We start from the raw sequence: 18034 nt of genomic DNA, 5'->3' as shown, positions 1-18034 counted from the left end.
AGATAGTATTGAGATGAATTGTGATATTGTGAGATTTTATATGAAGAGAATAATGAACAACTGCTTTGGTCTGATCAGATTAACACATGCAAATTAGAAGACATTCATGGTACAAACTTTATTAAGTGTTTACCTGATCCATTCAATAATTGATTTTCAATCAAGATATTGAGGTTGATTCCTGAACTTTTCATTCTCATGATGCTTCAATGGGAAATATATGCAACTAACTTTAGTGGAGCTTGATCATACCAAGTTCCAATCTCATCTTTTCATATTGTTCCCTTGGAAGTGGTTTGGTCAGAATATCTGCAACTTGTTCATTAGTGTTAACATGCTTTACGACAATATTCTTATTTTCAACATTATCTTTAAGAAAATGATGCCTAATGTGGATATGTTTTACTCGTGAATGATGCACTGGATCTTTAGATATACATATGGCACTGGTATTATCACAATAAATAGGAATGCATTCAATTTTAATACCAAAATCTCTTAGTTGCTATTTTATCCAAAGCATTTGGGAACAGCAAGCTGCTGCTGCTACATATTCAGCTTCGGCTGTGGATAATGCAACCGTGTTTTGTTTCTTGGAACTCCATGAAACTAAACATGAACCAAGAAATTGTACCATACCTGACGTGCTTTTTCTATTAACTAGATCACCTGCATAATCTGCATCACTAAAACCTTTTAAATCATAAACATCACTTTTAGGATAAAATAGGGACAAGTCGTCTGTTCCCTTCAAATATCTTAAAATCCGTTTTATTGCTGTGAGATGTGATTCTTTGGGATTGGACTGAAATCTAGCACATAAACCAACACTAAATGAAATATCGGGTCTACTTGCAGTTAGATACGATAAGGAGCCTATCATGCCTCGATACATTGTTTGATCTACGTTAGTTCCTTTTAGGTCTTCATCTAATCTAACATTTGTAGCCATGGGTGTATGGTTGGTTTTAGCGTTTTAAGAAGTTCTTTTATGTATTTTTGTTGATAAATAAAAATACCATTTTCAGTTTGTTTAATTTGCAAACCAAGGAAGAAATTTAATTCTCCCATCATGCTCATTTCAAATTCTATGCCCATAAGGTTGGCAAATTCTTTACATAACAAATCATTGGTCGCACCGAAAATAATATCATCAACATAAATTTGAACAACTAAAATATCATAACCTTTATTCTTAAAGAATAAGGTTTTATCAATTTTTCCTCTTACAAAGTTATTTTGAATCAAAAACTTTGATAGTCTTTCATACCATTGCCAAGGAGCTTGCTTTAAGCCATATAAAGCTTTGTCAAGCTTGTAGACATGATCAAGACAGGAGGTGTTCTCAAAACCAGGGGGTTGTTCAACAAAAACTTCTTCATCAAGAAAACCATTTAAGAAAGCACATTTCACATCCATTTGATATAATTTAAAGTTCATGAATGCAGCAAAAGAAATTAAGATTCTAATAGCCTCTAACCTTGCTACTGGAGCAAAAGTCTCAGTGTAATCAATACCTTCTTATTGATTGTATCCTTTGACCACGAGTCTTGCTTTGTTTCTCACTATTATTCCATGTTCATCTAGCTTATTCCGAAATACCCATTTCAAACCAATTACCTTCTTGTGTTTTGGTTTGGGTTCTAAGTGCCATACTTTATTTCTTTCAAACTCGTTCAATTCATCTTGCATGGCTACGACCCATTCGGAGTCCTTTAAAGCTTCCTCGTGATTTTTAGGTTCAAGTGATGATAGGAACGCAAAGTGTGCACAAAAATTTCTCATTTGGGATCTTGTTTGTGTTCCCTTATTTATATCACTTATAATTGAATCAATAGGATGATAACTTTGATATTTCCAAGGTTTAGGCACAAATTCTCTTATGGGAACAGTTGCATGTTCTTGTTCAGCAACATGATTGTCATTCTGTTCAGCTACTGGTTCATTCTGCTCATCTGTGGGAACAGCTGGATTGAGAACAGTCTGCTGGTCCTCTTGTACTGGTAGTTCCTGAACTTGGTCAGTTTCTTCTGCATCTTCTTGTATTGCATGTTCACTTGCTGTTCCTTGTTCTAACACTTTTATTTCTTCATCATTGTTCTCTAGTTGAGCAAGACCAATTTTAACATTATTGATATCCTGTTCACTTGTTGAAAAGTTAGTTTCATCAAAAATAACATGAACTGATTCTATTACACACATTGTTCTTTTGTTGTAAACTCTGTAAGCTTTACTTTGTGATGAGTAACCAAGAAATACTGCTTCATCACTTCTTTCATCAAATTTGCCTACATTTCGTTTTCCATTTACATGTACAAAACATTTGCATCCAAATATACAAAAGTAGGAAATATTTGGTTTAACACCTTTGAGTAATTCATAGGGTGTTTTTGAAGTGATTGGTCTTATTAATACACGATTAAGAATATAGCATGCAGTATTGACGGCTTCAGCCCAAAAATTTCTAGGTAGACCACTAGCAATCAACATGGTCCTAGCCATTTCTTCTAAGGTCCTATTTTTCCTCTCTACCACTCCATTTTGTTGTGGTGTTCTAGGTGCAGAAAAATTGTGATTTATACCATGTTCATTGCAATAATTCATGAAGTTTGAATTTTCAAATTCTTTCCCATGATCAGACCTTATGTGAACAATTTGATTATTGGTAGATTTTTGTATTTTATTAGCAAAAGAAACAAACTCATCAAAAGCTTCATCTTTGCTTACCAAAAATAAGGTCCAAGTGAATCTACTATAATCATCAACAACAACAAACACATACCTTTTGCCACTACGGCTTTGTGTTCTCATAGGTCCACATAAATCCATATGAATTAATTCTAACGGTCTAGTGGTAGTCACCAAATTCTTTGATTTAAAGGATGACCTCACTTGTTTTCCTTTGGCACAAGGATCACAAATTTCTTCCTTAAGAAATTTTATAGCTGGTAGTCCTCTAACTAGGTCTTTTGATCTTAATGCATTAATCAATGAATAACTAGCATGACCTAGTCGCTTATGCCAAAGTAGTGGGTCTTCTTCTATGACACTTAAACACGTTAGACTGGTTTTGGGAACACTGTCCAGGTCCACTACATAAGTGTTCCCTTTTCTGATTCCCTCAAGCACAGGGTCTCCTGTGTTGTTCCTAGAAATTATGCATCGTTCAGAAGTAAACTTAACAGAGTTACCTTTGTCACAAAATTGAGAAATACTTAGCAAATTGTGTTTTAAATTCTCGACTAAAAATACGTTATCAATGGCATGGGAACTTGACCTTCCAACCTTTCCTTTGGCAATTATCTCACCCTTCATGTTTTCGCCGAAGGTTACTGTTCCCCCATCATAGGCTTCAAGTGAGAGAAATTTAGATTTGTCACCCTTCATATGCTTGGAACACCCACTGTCGAGATACCATGAGTTGTTCCCCCTCACTTGAACCTGCAAAACAACTTAATGGTTAGGTATAGGAACCCATTCATCCTTGGGTTCCTTGTCGACAATACTTGAATCACATTTCTTAATCCATATGCGTTCGACATAATTTTTATTTGCTTTGGTATGCTGTTCCTTCTTTATACATTGATGTTTTAGGTGTCCAATTTTACCACAAAAGGAACAGATTTTACTACTAGGGAGATCAACATAGTCCTTTTTCTTTTTATCATTCTTAACATAGCCTAGACCTTCTTTACTCTTTGTTTTAGCTTCTAGAATCCATTTGGGAATTTCATTGATTTTCCCTTTTTCTCTTGAGTTTATTTTATTTTTCAAATATTCATTTTCTATTTCATAGGATTTTAATTTTGATTTCAACTTTTGAAATTCAGTGCTAACCATGTGAGTAGATATGTTGTTTACATCTTTACTGAATCCTAACAATTTATATTGATTTATTTCAATATTAAGAAAAACAAATTCCTGTTTCAATTTTTCATTTGTCTCTTTCAAAACAATATTCTGATCTAGCAAATTAAAAAATCTGCTTTGTACATCTATTCTAAATAAATTTAGGTAGGACACACGATCCTTGTTTGAGTTGAGGTCTTTCTCGATTTGGAGACACTTGATATTCTGTTTATCTAATTTCTCTTGTGTCTCCAAGAGAAACTTAATTAATTTATTCTTACTGAGTTTAGATGGATGTTTAGGAAGTGAGTTATAAGACATTACCTCTTTTTCTTTGGACTCTTCATCCTTGCTGTGATAAGATGCCATGAGGCATAGGTTTGCTGTTTCTTCTTCCACTGGAGCTTCTGTCTCAGCCTCGCTCTCCGTATCACCCCAAGCTGTAATCATTGCCTTTCTAAAATCAGTTTTGAAGTTTCCCTTCTTATATTGTCTTCCAACTTCTCTTGCTTTTCCCTTGCCCTTCTCATTTTTCTATTGAGGGCAATCCTTGATGAAGTGATCAGTGCTCCCACACTTGTGGCATTCAAAATTTGTCTTCAAGTTAACAGTTCCCTTTTCTTTGTTGTTTCTTTGATTTCCATATCTGCTGTTCCTGAAGAATTTTTTAAATTTTCTTGCCAACATAGCAGTCTCCTCATCATCAGTCTCTGATTCTTCATGATCCTTTGCTGCTAAAGCCAATCCTTTATTTCGGGCACTGTCGGCTGTTCCCAAATGCAATTCATGGGTCATGAGAGAACCAGCCAACTCTTCAAAATTGAACTTGGTGAAATCTTTCGATTCTTGAATGGCTGTGACCTTAGCTCTCCAACGTTCGTCTTGAGGAAGACTCCTAAGTATTTTCCTAACTTGTTCATCAACGGGAATGATCTTACCAAGAGAGACTAATTCATTCGTGATATTTGTGAACCTAGTGAACATCTCTTGAATGTTCTCCCTAGGTTCCATGACGAATCTTTCATATTTGGACATCAGCAGGTCAATCTTGGATCGCTTCACTTCACTAGTACCTTCATGGGTAACTTCTAGCAGGTCCCAAATCTGCTTGGCAGTTTTGCAACCCATAATACGATTGTGCTCATTAGAACCAAGTCCACAGTAAAGTAATTTAATAGCAAGAGCGTTCATCTCCATCTTTTGAAAATCTTCATTCTCGTATTCAGTGATTGGTTTTGGAATAGTTTCGTTGTTGGAGTTTATGGTCGTCACCTCGAAATCTCTAATTTCAATAACTCTCCATACTTGGTAATTTTCGGCCTTTATGAAGATTTCCATTCTATTTTTCCAGTAGGTATAGAATTTCCCATCGAACATGGGTGGCCTTTGCGTGGAGTACCCCTCTTCCATGCGTTCGTTCATCTTCAACATCTTGCCAGGGAACAGGATACTGCTCTAAGGGTTTTCTGATTAAAAGAGGAACAGGGCTCTGATACCAATTGTAGGAATGCTAATAGATGATCGAATGCAACAAAAGGGGGGGGGGGGGGGGGGTGAATTGTTGTGTATTAGGTTTAAGATTTTTGCCTCTAATTTTTGCGGAATTGTATCAAGTAAAGAACAAAACTTAAACTCAAAAACGAAAAGAAAAATAATAAAAGGAGACAAAGATTTTACGTGGAAACCTTCTTGGCCTAATAAGAAGGAAAAACCACGACCCCCCGGGATTTCAAAATTCTCACTATGTTTTAGGCAATTAATTACAATTACATAAAACAAATATGCTTCACTTGAAGCTTCTCTGCTCTAGGCCTATTTCTCTTCTCTTCTTTTCTCCTTCTCTTTCTCTTCTCACACTTCTTTTGAAGCTTATCTATTCCCCTAGACTTCCCTTAAGTCTAGTTACAACAATAACACTCAATTTCCCTTACAAGGCCAATTCTTAAGAAGATGAAAATTAAGTAGTTGCTCAAGAAAAATATAATGAATTAATTGGCAAATACATGAACAAAATATTTTTCTTATTTCGATCTCACCTTAAGGACACTCTTAGATGGATATCGGTTGAGCGTAGCTTCCCTCGTTTATAAAGGGAACAGCCATCAGTGCACTCAACCCACGATTTCCATGTAGTGCACTCACCCCATGACTTCCATTTACTTACTTGCTCCCAAAGAAAATTGGGAAGTTATTGAAAGTAGAGGTGGAAAATGACTGCGGTTCTCTTGTACGGTTAATAGTACATGAGTCACTAGGAAGATCCTAAATTATAGGAGACTTGTTCAAAGTAAAGAATAAATCTCTTGGGTGTCCGAATTTATAGGAGACTAATTCAAAGTGAGGAATAAGTCTTCTCCATATTTTTAGGCGTTAAAAAAAAAATTTTTGCCAATTAATAAATTAATTTAATTAAGCAACTAATTAAACTTTTAACCTTTTACATTAACCAAAAACAGAAAACGTAATTTTCGTAACTTCCAGTCAATGTCTTCTTCAGACCTGTATCGTGGGGAACAGTGCACTGTCTCCATCTACAACTTTCGTCAGGACTTTAACTCTAGGAACAGTAAACTGACTTCTAAAGCAATTGTCCAACTTCTTGGATATTTGAGACATGTACAACTTCCACGAACCAAGTCATAGGCTTCATCAACGATTAACTAAATCGGATATATACCTACAAAACAATCTCTAAAACATGTTTGTTTATTTAAAAGTGAAGTCATCATCAAAACCCAAGAGGCCAACAGAAGCGGTTTAGTCATGATATCTGATACTTGCTCATTGGTGTTTGCATGCTTTAAAATAATATTTTTATTTTCAACATTATCCTTAAGAAAATGATGCCTAATGTGGATGTGTTTTACTCGTGAATGATGCACTGGATCTTTAGATATGCATATGGCACTGGTATTATCACAATAAATAGGGACACATTCAAACTTAATACCAAAATCTCTTAGCTGCTGTTTTATCCAAAGCATTTGGGAACAGCAAGCTGCTGCTGCTACGTATTCAGCTTCGGCAGTAGATAATGCAACAGTGTTTTGTTTCTTGGAACTCCATGAAACTAAACATGAGCTAAGAAATTATACCATACCTGATGTACTTTTTCTATTAACTAGATCACCTGCATAATCTGCATCACTAAAACCTTTCATATCATAGACATCACTTTTAGGGTAAAATAAGGACAACTCATCTGTTCCCTTCAAATATCTTAAAATTCGTTTAACTGCAGTGAGATGTGATTCTTTAGGATTGGATTGAAATCTAGCACATAAACCAACACTAAAAGCAATATCGGGTCTACTAGCAGTTAGATATAATAAAGAGCCCATCATGCCTCTATACATAGTTTGATCAATATTTGTTCCATTTGGGTCTTCATCTAATATAACATTTGTAGCCATAGGTGTATTGTTGGTTTTAGCATTATTTAAGCCATATTTCTTGAGAAGTTCTTTTATATATTTTTTTTGGTGAATAAAGATACCATTAGCTGTTTGTTTAATTTGTAACCCAAGGAAGAAGTTTAATTCTCCCATCATGCTCATTTCAAATTCGGTGCTCAATAGGTTAGCAAATTCTTTACACAACAGTTCATTGGTGGCTCCAAAAATAATATCATCAACATATATTTGAACAACTAAAATATCCGAACCTCTATTCTTAAAGAATAAGGTTTTTTCAATTTTGCCTCTTACAAAGTCATTTTGAATCAAAAACATTGATAGTCTTTCATACCATCGCCTAGGAGCTTGTTTCAAGCCATAAAGAGCTTTATCAAGCTTGTAGACATGATCAAGACACGAGATATTTTCAAAGCCTGGGGGTTGTTCAACAAAAACTTCTTCATCAAGAAAACCATTTAAGAAAGCACATTTCACATCCATTTGATATAATTTAAAGTTCATGAATGCAGCAAAAGAGATTAAGATTCTTATAGCCTCTAACCTCGCTACCGGAGCAAATGTCTCCGTATAATCAATACCTTCTTGTTGATTGTTTCCTTTGACCACGAGCCTTGCTTTGTTTCTTACAATTATTCCATGCTCATCTAGTTTAATCCGAAATACCCATTTCAAACCAATTACCTTTTTGTGTTTTGGTTTGGGTTCCAAGTGCCATACTTTATTTCTTTCAAATTAATTTAATTCGTCTTGCATGGCCATGATCCATTTGGAATCCTTTAGAGCTTCTTCATGATTCTTGGGCTCGAGTGATGATAGGAACACAAAATTTGCACAAAAGTTTCTCATTTGAGATCTACTTTGTGTTCCTTTATTCAAATCACTTATAATCAAATTAAGAGGATGATAACTTTGATATTTCCAAGGTTTGGGCACAAATTCTCTTGTGGGAACAATAGTATGTTCTGGTACATCAGCTTGATCGACATTCTGTTCAGCTACTGGATTAGCTTGCTCTTTTGTGGGAAAAGCTGGATTGGGAACAGTCTGTTGGTTCTGAAGTACTGGCAGTTCCTGATCAAGATCGTTCCTTTCTGCCTCTTCTGGGATCTGCTGTTCACCTGCTGTTCCTTGATCTTTCACTTTCATTTCTTCTTCATCATTCTCTAGATTTGCAAGAACTATCTTAAAATTATTTGTATCCTGTTCACTTGACAAAAAGTTAGTTTCATCGAAAATTATGTTAACGGATTCTTCCACGCTCATTGTTCTTTTGTTATAAACTCTGTAAGCCTTACTGTGTGATGAGTAGCCAAGAAATACTGCTTCATCACTTCTTTCATCAAACTTCCCTATATTTCGTTTTCCATTCACATGAACAAAACATTTGCATCCAAACACACGAATATAGGAAATATTTGGTTTAACACCTTTAGCAATTCATTGGGTGTCTTTGAAGTGATTGGTCTTATTAATACACGATTCAAAATATAACATGCAGTATTAACAGCTTCGACCCAAAAATTTCTAGGTAGACCACTAGCAATTAACATGGTTCTAGCCATTTCCTGTAAAGTCCTATTTTTCCTTTCTACTACACCATTTTGTTGTGGTGTTCATGGTGCCGAAAAATTATGACTTAATCCATGTTCATTGCAATAATTCATGAAACTTGATTTTTGTATTTTGTTAGCGAAAGAAACAAACTCCATTAAAAGCTTCATCTTTACTAACTAAAAATAAAATCCAAGTAAATCTACTGTAATCATCAACAATAACAAACACATATCTTTTGCCACTACGGCTTTGTGTTCTCATAGGTCCACATAGATGCATATGTAATAATTCAAGTGGTTTAGTGGTGGTCACAATATTCTTTGATTTAAAAGATGACCTCACTTGTTTTCCTTTGGTACAAGGATCACAAATTTCATCATTAAGGAATTTTATAGCTGGTAATTCTCTAACTAGGTCTTTTGATCTTAATGTATTAATCAATGTATAACTAGCATGACCTAGACGCTTATGCCAAAGAAGTGGGTCGTCTTCTATAACGCTTAGACACGTTAGACGGGTTTTGGGAACAGTGTTCAGGTTCACTACATAAGTGTTCCCTTTTTTGATTCCCTCAAGAACGATGTCTCCTGTGTCATTCCTAGAAATAATGCACTTTTCAGAAGTAAAGTTCACAGAGTTACCTTTATCGTGAAATTGAGAAATGCTAAGTAAGTTATGTTTCAAATTCTCGACTAAAAACACATTATCGATAGCATAGGAACATGACCTTCCAACTTTTTCTTTGGAGATTATCTCACCCTTCATATTATCACCGAAGGTTACTGTTCCCCCATCATAGGCTTCAAGTGAGAGAAATTTAGATTTGTCACCCGTCATGTGCTTGGAACACCCACTGTCGAGATACCATGAGCTGTTCCCCCTCACTTGGACCTGAAAAAAAAAATTAATGGTTAGTTACAAGAACCCAGACTTTGTTGGGTTCCTTGTCGATTTTGCATGAATCATTTTTCTTAATCTGAATGTTTTCGACATAGTTTCTGTTGGAGACAGTGTACTGTTCCTTTTTGGTGCACTAGTCCTTCAGATGACCAGTTCCTCCACAGAATGAACATAATCTGTCACTGGGAAGATCAACGTAAGCTTTCTTCTTCTTGTTATTCTTAAAGTAATTTAGGCCTTTTGAATTTTTACTTTTGGCATCTTGAATCCATTTGGGAGTAATTTTGATTTTCCCTTTTTCTCTTGAATTTAATTCAAGCTTATCATCATTGTTACAATTGGATTCTAGAGTCAACTTTAAATTTTGAAAATCATTGCACAAATCTTTAGATGCACCATTCAATTCTTTATTCAAGCCTAATAATTTGTATTGCGACAACTCAATATTAAGAATAACATTTTCCTTTTTATTTCTCTCCATATTTTCCTTTAGAATTATGTTTTGATCCAACAAACCGAAAAATCTATTTTGGACATCGTATCTAAAGGTGTTTATATAGAAGACATGGTCTTTGCTTACCTTGAGTTCTTTTTCTAATTGGAGACACTTAACATTGCAATTTTCAAGTTTAGCTTGTGTCTCCTTTAGCAACTCAATTAATTTATTTTTACTTAAATTGGATGGATGTATAGAAAATGGATTAGAGATATGTACCTGCTTCCTTATGGGTTCCTTCTCCTTGCTTTCATGCATAGCCATGAGACATAGGTTTGCTGTCTCTTCTTCTTCGGGAACAACAGTTTCATCATCACTTTCTGTCTCCCCATGCAGCGATCATGGCCTTGCGAAAGTCACTCTTGTTAAAGTTTTCTTTGTTCAACGGTCTTCTTGAATCCCTTGTCTTTCCCTTGCCCTTTTCATTCTTCCACACTGGGCCATCCTTGATGAAGTGTTCGGTACTTCCACATTTGTGGCATTCAAGATTGGTTTTTGTTCTTCTTTCTTTGTTGTTTCTTTGATTTGTATACCTGCTGTTTCTGAAGAACTTCTTGAATTTTCGTACCAGTAAAGCAGCTTCTTCCTCATCGCATTCTGACTCGTCCTGTTCCCCAACTGCCACGGCCAGTCCCTTGTTCCTGGAACTGTCGGCTGTTCCCAAATGTAATTCATGCGTCATTAGGAAACCAGCCAGCTCCTCTAGATTAAACTTTGTAAAATCTTTGGACTCTTGTATAGCAGTAACCTTGGCCCTCCAGCGCTCATCTTGAGGAAGGCTCCTAAGGATCTTCCTTACTTGTTCATCAGTGGGAATTATTCTTCCAAGAGAGACAAGTTCGTTTGCTATGTTGGTGAACCTTGTGAACATCTCTTGGATGCTTTCCCTTGGTTCCATAACAAATCTTTCATATTTAGACATTAACAAATCAATTTTGGAACGTTTGACTTCACTTGTTCCCTTATGGGTAACAGCTAGCAGGTCCCAAATCTGCTTGGCAGATTTGCACCCTATTATACGATTGTGTTCATTTGGTCCAAGACCACAGTGAAGCAATTTTATTGCAAGAGCGTTTAATTCCATTTTTTGAAAATCTTCTTTTTCATATTCGGTTATTGGTTTGGGAACTACTTCATTGTTGGAGTTAGTAATGGTTACCGCAAAATCTCCAATTTCGATGACTCTCCAAACTTGATAATTTTCTGCCTTGATGAAGATTTCCATCCTATTTTTCCAGTATGTATAGAATTTTCCATCGAACATGGGCGGTCTTTAAGTAGAATACCATTCTTCCATTCGCTCGTTCATAATTGATGTTTTCGGGAACACCAGGATTCTGCCCTCAGGGTTTCCTGATCTACTGGGAACAGGGCTCTGATACCAATTGTAGACTCAATTAGGAACGGGAAAAGCAACAAGAGGGGGGAGGGGGTGAATTGTTGTTGTTACTAATTCAAGCGTTCTTGCCCTGTTTTTGCGGAATTGAATTAAGATAAATAAAGCTTGAACTTAGAGAAAAATAATAAAAGAGACAAACGATTTTTACGTGGAAACCTTCTGGGCCTATACAGAAGGAAAAACCACGACCCCTCGGGATTTCTAAATACTCCACTATGTTTAAGGCAATTAGTTACAATTACAATAAACACCTTACTTCACTCGAAGCGAATCAACGAGGCCAACTCTTCTCTCTCAAATTGCTTTACTCAAAGCAACAAATTTAGCTTCACTAAAAGCTAAAATCCTCAATAGCTTCACTCAAAGCTATCTAATTCCCCCTTAGACTCATCCGAGTCTAATTACAAGTTCTCTCAAAAACCCTTACAAAAAGAATAAACTCTTAAAAATAAAATCAATGAGTTGCTCAAGAAAATATTATGAATTAATTGGCAATTTTTAAAACAAAATATTTCTTGTGGATTTCCAAAAATAATCATATGAAAATAACAAAGTTCATGCGTTAGATACTTAGGGATAGCCGAATTCACTAGCTATTTATAAAAAATAAAATCTCTAAGAAAATGGAATAATCCAATCCATTATTCCTTTATCAAAAAGATCATGGGAGTAATGTGGATTAATCACACAGACGGTTATTTCCACAAGACTTGATTAAATTAAGCATCCGGTTAAAACAACAATAACCGCTGTTCCCATTTACTAAAAATAGGTTTTGTTCCCTTTCAGCAGCAGTTTCTTCAACAGCAGTTCCTGTTCCAATAATAACTGCTGGAACTTTTATGCTATTTATAGAAACGGTTATACTTAATAGGAATGGTTACATGCTAACTAATTATAGGTATGATAACCTATTTTCTAAGATGAAGACCGGTTAAACACAGTAATAATAGCAAAGACTTTTTCAACAATAGCTATTCCTATATTTAGCAAATCCAATATTTACTAAATATAGATCATAAAATGAAGGATCTTTATTTAGAAACTCATACGTAAAGTAATTTTTAGAAAACCTTTTGCCAATTAACTATAATAAATAAATGCAACAAATTAATTTCAATACATTAACTAAAAATAATAAAAATCAGAATTTATTAGTTAACGTTGGCTGACTTTAGTTTTAAGAACAGTGCGCTGTCTCCAAAATCCAGTTTTGCTAGAACATCCAACCTAGGAACAGTAGACTTCTTGTCTCTATTTTACATCCCAAGTGATATACTCTTCTTACATCTCTTGAATTCTTTTGACACGTACTTTTCAATAAACTAAGCCATAGGTACTATCAACGATCATTATTACAACCGGATATCGACCTGCACATAATCTCTTAAAAACATATTTGTTTAAATAAAGTCTAGTCATCATCAAAACTCAAGAGGTCCAACAGGTTTGAAATATACTCTCCCTTTGGTCTGATTTTTCCCCTTTTGGTGTAGTATGAAAGTTCCTCCTTATTAGCAAATGGTACATGCCTTCCTCAGGATATAGCTGCTCTATGATTTCCTCTTCTGATTCACTACTCTCAGCATCCCCTAGTTCTGTTCTTTGGAGTGTGCCTAGGCTGGTCAGAACATATGAACCTTCTGGTTCATCAGCAGGTGTAGGGGGTAAAATGACTTTTTCCTCTCCATCCTTGGCCACTAACATAGCCCTAGGTCCTCCCTCCCTATTGTTAATTTCAGTCCTTTCTATGTTGGTGAAAGCTCTTGCATTAGGGCATTCATTCCTATAGTGACCATGGCCATGGCATTTAAAACACACAACATCCTTCATGGGCACATTGGGTTTGTCTTTGGGTTTGCTAGGGGCTGCTGTGCTAGTGTTTTTATTGGTTGTGCTAGTGCCTATGCCTACATTCCCTATATTGTTACTGATTATATTGGTCTTAGAAGGAGCAGGTCTGAGTGGCTGTGCATATGTGCTTCTCTTCTTCGAATATTTTTCATATGTAAGGGCACTGTTACATGCTGTGTCAAAAGTCAGGTGTTGCATAACCTCAAGCTTTTCCCTTAAATCTTATCTCAAGCCTCCTATGAACTTCCCTATCCTCATCTCCTTTGGTTCATTGATGTCACACAGAACAAATAGCCTTTCCCACTCTTGTGTATAGTCTGGTACTGTCCTGCTACCTTGTCTAAGTGTGCTCCACTGCACAAAGAGCTGTTGTCTATAGGATGAGGGAACATATTTCTTCCTAAGGTGTTTCTTCAATTTATCCCAAGTGCTGATTCTTTCTCTGTTTTCCCTCCTCCTCTATTTCTGTACCCCTTGTAGCCAAATGGCTGCCAGCTTGGTTAATTTGATCTTAGCTAGCTAATAACGCTGATCTTCAGGTGTTTCTTTGAACTCAAAATATCTCTCCAGTCCAGCCTCCCAATCTAGGTATTCCTCAGGATTATGGGTTGTTCCCCCAAACTCAGACAAATCTATTCTCAAGGTTGTGTCCTCAGTGTTCCTCTCATGGTTGTCTACAGGTATAACCCTCTCTTTGATGCACATTCATCAATACAATAATCAAATTTCCAAAAATTCTTATACTATGATCAAATTTGTTTAATAATCAAACATATTCTGTAATCCTTAATCATAAATGAATTAATAACAAAGTAGAATTGAAAACGTACCTGTATTGGTGAATTTGAAATAAAAATCGCACTATACCTTTCTCTCTTATCACTCTTTACCAGAATGTGTGAAATGGCCTGTTACCTGGCTTTCTTCATACTCCCTTGTTCTTGTCCCTTCTCAAATCTTAAGCTCTGATACCAAGTTGATGCGAGTATGGGTTGAATGCTCCAAGAACACGATAATTCTCTCCAAGAACCAATGTCAAGACTGATCTTGACACAATGACACAACACACACACTCCTTCTATTTTGAATGAGAACAGAAGGTTGGCCAGAGCAACTCTAAGGAATGGTTCCTATGTCGTGGATAGAGACAAATGATCTTCACTAGATCGATTGGCCTCTTCCTCACACTCAAATTGAAATTCACTCTTCCAATTCTTGTGGAATAAACCCGAAAACTCACTTTGCTTCACTCACAAAGGACCCTCACAGGATAGCAATTGAAACAACAATTACTTGGAGAAATCTGTATTGAATAATCTGAATGTTGTTGATACAAGTGAGGTTAGCCCTTTTTATAGGACTCTAACGACCACATTTGGCGCCTAACAAAGATAACTACCTCCGTGCTTTATTGTTTAAGCGCGTGTAATACATGACAAATCAAAACGGAAAACAAAACATCCTATTTATTCTAAGTATCAGCTGCATCACAAAACTGTCGAGTAGGGGACCTTGCAGCTGAGTTTGTGGATTATGTGAGTATTATCAACATGGTTCTTGGACCCTGACTTCTTTGTCCATGTATAGAGATGCCATCTTCCAAGTTCCCACGTCCATCCATGCAGCAGGTTGCGTTCTCAATGCTGTGCAAGGTAGACTGATAGACGGTTGATCGTTCTGCTTGTTCTGTTGTCTGTTGATCAGAGTGCTTGTTTCTGTTTTGCTCAAATGTTGCTGTGAGGTTCCTCATTGATTCCTCTTGACTTTTCCATGCTTGGACACTCATGCTCAGTCTAGATTGGAGCTGGCCTTCCTTATTTGTCACGTCCAAATCAGTAGGTGCAGTAGGTGTAGCCATCAAGTTAGCAACTATCAAGTCAGTAGGTTCAACCATGTACTCTCCATGGCTTGTCTTGGCTTGTGGGCTGTTCATATTTGGATCAGAAGGCCCCTAGTTTGGATGGGTTTAATAGAAATCTTTATCAGTTCGCTTGGGATATTATGGGATTTGATGTTATACAAGCCATCTCATTTTTTCAATCAAGAATTATCGACCTACATCTTGTTGGCATGTGTTGTATAAATGCATTTCTAAGTTGATCTGTTCTAAACTTAAGCTTGTTTTAGGTGACATTATTGATCATGCCTAAGGCACATTTGTATTGAGTCGGAGTATCATGCACAACATTCTATTATGTCAGGACCTTGTGAAGCATTATACTACGAAGAACTATGCTCCTAACTGCCTTATGAAGATTGATTTGTGCAAAGCTTTTGACTCGTTAAACTGGCAGTTCATTAAGGAAATGTTAATTGTGCTTAATTTTCCCCATAAGTTCATTAAAATTATTATGACTTGTATTACTTCGATAAGCTATGTGCTCTTGATCAATGGTAGTCCTACCCCTGTTTTTAAAGTTCGGAGAGGCATTAGACAAGGGGATCCTTTGTTGTCTCTCCTATTTGTTATTTGTATGGAGTACTTGTCAAGGCTGCTGAAGAGTGTTAAGGGTTTGTATGGTTTACATCCTCGGTGTAAGACCATTAAGTTTTCACACTTATGTTTTGCTGATGACTTGATGGTTTTTTGTAAAGGTGATATGTTGTCTATTCAGGTCTTATGTGAGTGTATTGCAATCTTTACAAGAACGTTTGGGTTACAAGCCAATTCCTCAAAATCAGCTTTGTATACTGCTGGGATGCCTTCGGATGTTCAGAGGACAATGGTTGAAATATCTCACTTTTGCTTGGGAACCCTTCCTTTTACTTACTTGGGAGTGCCTTTATCGTTGAAGCGTCTTAGTGCGGTTGATTGTGAGAAAATTGCAGATAAGACGACCTCTAGAATTCGCACTTGGCAAGGAAAGTATCTATCTTATGCAGCTCGCCTTCAGCTTATCAACTTAGTTTGATGGGTATCTCAACCTATTGGTGTCAAATGTTTATTTTACCACGAAAAGTCATCAATTTAGTCAACTCTATATGTAGATCCTTTTTGTGGTTTGGTGTGCAGGAGACCCAAAAACCAGGTAATGTTAATTGGGCGGAGGTTTGTAGACTTAAGAAACATGGTGGTTTAGGTATTAGGAATCTCCAAATGTGGAATCTTGCTGATGTTGGCAAAATTGCATGGCATCTAGCCAAGTTAAGTGAATCGCTTTGGGTGAGATGGGTTCATGGACTTTATACTAAAGCAGGTCGTTGGGAGATCTTCAATGCGCCTATCACAGCTATTGTCTGCCTCTTGGTATCTGACTTCTTGTGATGCAGCTGGCTGGTAATCTTTGGCTATTGTCTGCTTCTTGCTATTCTCTGGAGTGCTTGCTGTCTGTTGATTTAATTCTTGTGCAGACTATTTTCTTGCTTGTTTTGTGTAGCTATTATGGTTTATTCTGTATAGCTTTGGATATTTGCTGACACTATGTTGTTGAATGGTTTTAGGCCTCGCTTTTCTCGTATGCACATGAAGAGTGGGACGAGGAAACCCTTCATTGAAGGTGGGCCTTGTTTCCACACTAATGGAAATTCAAAATAGTATATTGGTTTTTTCTGGTGAATGAAAATTTATTTTATTTGCCAAAAAAAAAAAAAATAACAATAACGGAAATTCGACGTAGTAGCATTGAACTTTCATGAAATGCCAATGGTAGCACTTTTGTAAGTTTTTCCCACATGGTAGCATCCAGTTTATGCCTTATCTAACTATCTACCATTTTCCGTAAAATTCTTGTCAATTTTCGTTTAATTCACTATTTTAACGTTTCTAGCCTTATTAAGTGTAAGTTCTAGTCTTTATAATTTGCCTTAAACATTTTAGAGCGTTAATAAATTAAATGGTTTATTATACGTCAAAATGGTGAATTAAAGATTTGAGAGTATAAAAATGGTTAGAGCAAATTATAAAGACAACAACCAACACTTAATAAAGGTAGGAATGTCAAAATAGTGAATTGAAATGAAATTGACAAGAATTTAACAGAAAATGATTCGACAGTTAGATAAGGCATAAACTGGATGCTACCATATGGAAAAATCTTACAAAAGTGCTATCACTGGCGTTGCATGAAAGTTCGATATTAAGATGATGATAATAATAATAATAATAATAACAACAGACCATATCAGATCAGACAAGAACAGACTAGATCAGATCAGATCAGAAAGATTCAGATCATATAAGACTGAATCAGACCAGATCAGATTAGATCAGATCAGACCTTCGTAAATTCAGATCAGATTCAATTAGATCATACGAAGAAAACAAGCCATAAAAATGTCCAACAATCCTCCTCCATTAAAAGTATATCAAGACCTCTTTATCTTTCACAAAACAAAATTTATAATTCTATTTCCTGGATCAACGCTAATATCCCTATGTATTGAATTAACGTCTAGTACAACATACTTCACGAGTGATCGAGCCAGAATTGATATCCTTACGAATTTAAATCAAATGACCCATACAATTACTCAAAGATAAAGTACACACAAAATCAATAACACGAAGTCATTAACCTAAGACATTATAAGGCCGTGTTCGTATATTATCATAAGTTTATCATAGTC

At 36.0% G+C, this 18034-nt stretch overlaps 1 protein-coding gene across 1 annotated transcript; it reads left to right on the top strand.

The window, feature by feature from the left end:
* The first annotated feature begins 15645 nt into the window (after positions 1-15645).
* Positions 15646-17693, top strand: LOC130810751 (uncharacterized). Its single transcript, XM_057676884.1, has 5 exons — positions 15646-16374; positions 16482-16631; positions 16739-16794; positions 16910-16965; positions 17584-17693. The coding sequence occupies exons 1-5, from the start codon at positions 15646-15648 to the stop codon at positions 17691-17693; spliced, it is 1101 nt and encodes a 366-aa protein (XP_057532867.1).
* Positions 17694-18034: the final 341 nt, after the last annotated feature.

This window comes from Amaranthus tricolor, chromosome 4 (genome assembly GCF_026212465.1).
Source record: "Amaranthus tricolor cultivar Red isolate AtriRed21 chromosome 4, ASM2621246v1, whole genome shotgun sequence".
Lineage (NCBI taxonomy): Eukaryota > Viridiplantae > Streptophyta > Magnoliopsida > Caryophyllales > Amaranthaceae > Amaranthus > Amaranthus tricolor.
The sequence above is the reverse complement of the archived record's forward strand: the minus strand, read 5'-3'. Positions and strand labels throughout refer to the sequence as shown.